The sequence below is a fragment of the Nicotiana tomentosiformis genome, chromosome 5, assembly GCF_000390325.3.
Source record: "Nicotiana tomentosiformis chromosome 5, ASM39032v3, whole genome shotgun sequence".
NCBI classification, from domain to species: Eukaryota; Viridiplantae; Streptophyta; class Magnoliopsida; order Solanales; family Solanaceae; genus Nicotiana; species Nicotiana tomentosiformis.
This window is the reverse complement of record NC_090816.1, coordinates 99558026-99561991: the sequence shown is the minus strand read 5'-3', so window position 1 is coordinate 99561991 and position 3966 is coordinate 99558026. Positions and strand designations below refer to the sequence as shown.

Genomic DNA, 3966 nt, shown 5'->3' with positions numbered 1-3966 from the left:
TTTGCCTTAATTTGTCCTTCCCCTAGGATTGCCTTGTGGTGAAATTTGAGAAGTAATTAGGGTTGTATGAATTTTCACTCACTTACTACCACTCTCCTCACAAAAAAAGAAAAAGAACACTTCCCCATTGCTTAATTAATTGGTACTCTCTATGAATTTCATTGGTGTCAACCAGAGTGTAAGTGAATATATCGGAGACCTTTTAGAGGAAAGAAGCATGCAAAACCAAGAATTAACAATGAGAAGGATGAATGAAGTACAACCAATTTATAGGAGAGAAGAGTTTGTAAGTATTAACTTGCAAATCGTTACTATAATTAGTTTTCCTATGTGTAATTTATTGTTAGAGTCTAGTTATATAATACATAATTACAAGAAAGAGAAAAAGAGCCAAAAAGTAAGGAAATAAAATGCCAATAAAAGGAAAATAAAGATAAATAGATTTCGTGCCAAAGTTACCTAATTTATATTTATTGATTTGACTAATTCGCAATGTAGCATAAGCTGGTCGAAGAGGATCATTTCCTGTTACAAGTCTGTTTATTTTAGAGTTAATTCAACAACCGTTGAAGAAATAATATCCATTTAGTCACGCTCTTTGATGATTATAGGATGATATTTTAACTTTAGAACGTCTACAACATTAAGCTCTCTATTTATTTTATTCACTTTGTAATGATTTGTAAAAATAATATTTATTAAACTATTTAAAACTAGAAAAATGAAACTATTGTTTTTCTATCAACTTACTATTTACGTCTTCTGTAAATAATGTTTTTCTAGGGTAATATACACATCAAATTAACACCTTAATTTTATTTTAAGTCAAATCTTGTCATATAAAATGGGATGGATGAACTATTAGTTTTTCTCTTATTGTCAGATCAATTTTCATTATTGATTAGTTAATTAATTTCATCTCATTGATAAATTATTTAGAATTAGTTATATGAATATTCTATATACGATATTTAAAGGATTCTTCATAATTAGGTTATTTTATACTAACAGTCAACCAATTTGAGACTTTTTATGTAAAGGGACAAAAATCAACACCTTTTAGCATGATAATAGGAGGAATCATAATCTTGATGACTAAAGCAAAATTCATGGAACTGGATCATTTATTTCGCAAACCTTAATTTAGATAATGACTGCCTTAATCTAGGGTTGATTTCTGCATTTGAACCTTTTTTTGTGGTAACTAAGTTTTTTTGTTAATCACCAAAGTATCTATACAAAACAACTATCAAATACTCTATGCTTTCTAGAACAACAGAGCCAAAGAAACTAGGAATTTGCAACATTAGAAGAAGAACTAAAGCACACCTCCTAGAGAGGGTTTCTTTAGGATCACTCTTAGCCCACGCCAGAAATTATTTATATCTGTTAGCCGAAAAACTTTATAAAATTTGTATATAACATACAAAAATAAAATAATATATATATATATATATATATATATATATATATATATATATATACAAAAAATATATAAATTTTATATATTTGTTTGGCTATTATTTTTACAGCGACTATACAATGTCATTTTTCCTTTCTTTATCCTTCAAGTATCATCTTCTTCGTCTCTCTCTCTCTCTCTCTCTCTCTCTCTCTCTTAATTCTTCATGGTATCAGAGCAAAGAGTTATGGATTGTAGCTCATAATCGATTCGAGCTAACATCTGCTTCGCATTCTCTGAATTTTCTTCTCAAATTCATTTTCTTCATTGAAGCCCTAATCTGCTCAACAATGGCGGTAGATGATTTGGAGCTAGGAAATACAGCTACTACAACTGATAATTCTCAAATCTCATCTGATGATGAATTTGAAGAAGGAGTTACAGTCGCTGTTACTCATCCTCTATATCTCAATCCTACAGATACCGGTGGGATTTCTCTCATCTCTTTTCAACTCACCGGTACGGACAATTTCTCGCCATGGTATCGATCTATGAGAATTGCTTTGCTCGGTCGGAATAATCTCAGAATTGTATATGGCAGATGGAAAAGGGAACGATTTCGTGAAAAATATTGGTACCAGTAGGAAAGGTGCAATGCAATTGTGCTTTCATGGTTAATGAATGCAGTTGCTCCAAACCTAATCAGTAGAATCGCTTATGCTACCAATGCATATGCAGTGTGGATGGATCTACAAGAGCGATTTGATAAGGTAAATGACACTCGACGCTACAACTTGCACAAAGGAATTGCTACTCTCAGTCAAGGTACCTCCTATGTCTCTGTTTACTATTTCAAGCTTAAAGATCTTTGGGATGAAGTTGAGGCACTAGTGCCTAGTCCTGGATATGACTGTGTTAAGTCTAGGGATTTTATTGTGCATTTGCACAAACAGAAATTTTATCAATTTCTCATGGGCTTGAATGACTCCTATTCACAAGCACGCAGCCAAATACTTATAATGAAGCCAGTACCCTCTATAAATCAAGCTTATGCTATGCTAGTTAGTGATGAAAGTCAAAGAGCTGTAGCAGCCACATCTGGTATTCTAGGTCCTCTACCTAATGTACATGCTGGTCACTATGAATCTACAACACTTTATAGTTCTAAACCAACTGAAAGTCAGAAATTCAGGAAAAATTATAACGTACCGTGTGAGTTTTGTAAGCTTAAGGGACATAGCAATGAGAACTGCTATAAGATCATTGGCTATCCACCTGACTATAAGTAAAATAAGAAAAGGGGAGCACCCACCACTGCCAGTAATGCTTACAATATGTTTTTTGAGACTAACAATGTTGTAAAGAATTCCATACCTCAAATGTGTGTGACTACAGGATGCATTCGAGGAGCATCTCACATGCACACTACAGAGGGCAATTCTGCAGGTAATGCTGCAGCTTTATCTGCATCAATGAATCAGGAACTTTCACAGGCTTCATTAACTTTTACTAGGGATCAGTATGATCAAATACTTCAGTTTCTCAACAAGGCATTCTGCTCCTCATCTACTGCCAATGCTGCAAGTATAAGTACTGCATTCTTAGCTACTTATAGTGTGCAAGAGTGGACTATTGACACAGGTGCAACTGATCATATGGTCTCTGACCTTAGCTTATTAACCTCATTTAATACAGTTGATCTTCCTTACTCTAAGAAGGTATTCTTACCTAATGGTGATGTTTCATATGTTAATCATGTTGGTACTAGTGCTATTCCAGACAAGAGTGTTATAAACAATGTGCTTCATATACCACAATTCAAGTTTAACTTGATGTCTGTATCAAAGGTAACCAAAGAGCTATAGTGTTTGGTTGCCTTTTATCCTGATTTGTACATATTTTAGGATCTTTTCAATGGGAGGGTGAAGGAGATTGGTAGAGAAGATAAAGGTCTCTACATATTACCCTCTTGGAGCTCATTAACTGTCAATACGCATACTGCAGAAACATCACTAGCAGCCACACAGAATGAGGATATGTTCACTAAGAGAACACCTACAAATGTGGATCTCAAGCTATGGCAGAAAAGACTTGGTCATGTGTCTTCCTCAGTTCTAAACAAACTATTTTCAATAAAGCAGGAGAGTTGTATTTCTGTTGTAAAAGACTGTTCTGTTTGTCCATGTGCTCGACTGACTAGACTACCTTTTCCCATTAGTACAAATAAAAGTGCAGCTTCCTTTGACTTGCTGCATTTGGATGTATGGGGACCCTATAACACTGCAACTATTAATGATGACTTGGATTTTTCTTTTAAAACTCAAGTCAGATGTATGTGTTGTCCTACATGATTTCCTGATGTATGTAAAAGCTCAGTTTGACAAACAAGTTAAGTGTGTTAGGACTGATAATGGATCTGAATTTGTTAATTCTGTCTGTGATGCTTTGTTCAAAAACCTTGGCATTATCCATTAAAGAACCTGTGTTTATACTCCTCAGCAAAATAGAATAGTTGAGAGAAAATATAGGCATATTCTAGAAGTGTGCAGAGCTCTAAGGTTTCA

The 3966-nt window shown here is 34.0% G+C and overlaps 1 protein-coding gene across 1 annotated transcript; it reads left to right on the top strand.

Annotated features, from left to right (window-relative positions):
- The first annotated feature begins 1752 nt into the window (after window positions 1–1752).
- LOC138892863 (uncharacterized) lies at window positions 1753–2691 on the top strand. The gene is made up of 2 exons (XM_070176610.1): window positions 1753–1888; window positions 2090–2691. The coding sequence occupies exons 1-2, from the start codon at window positions 1753–1755 to the stop codon at window positions 2689–2691; spliced, it is 738 nt and encodes a 245-aa protein (XP_070032711.1).
- Window positions 2692–3966: the final 1275 nt, after the last annotated feature.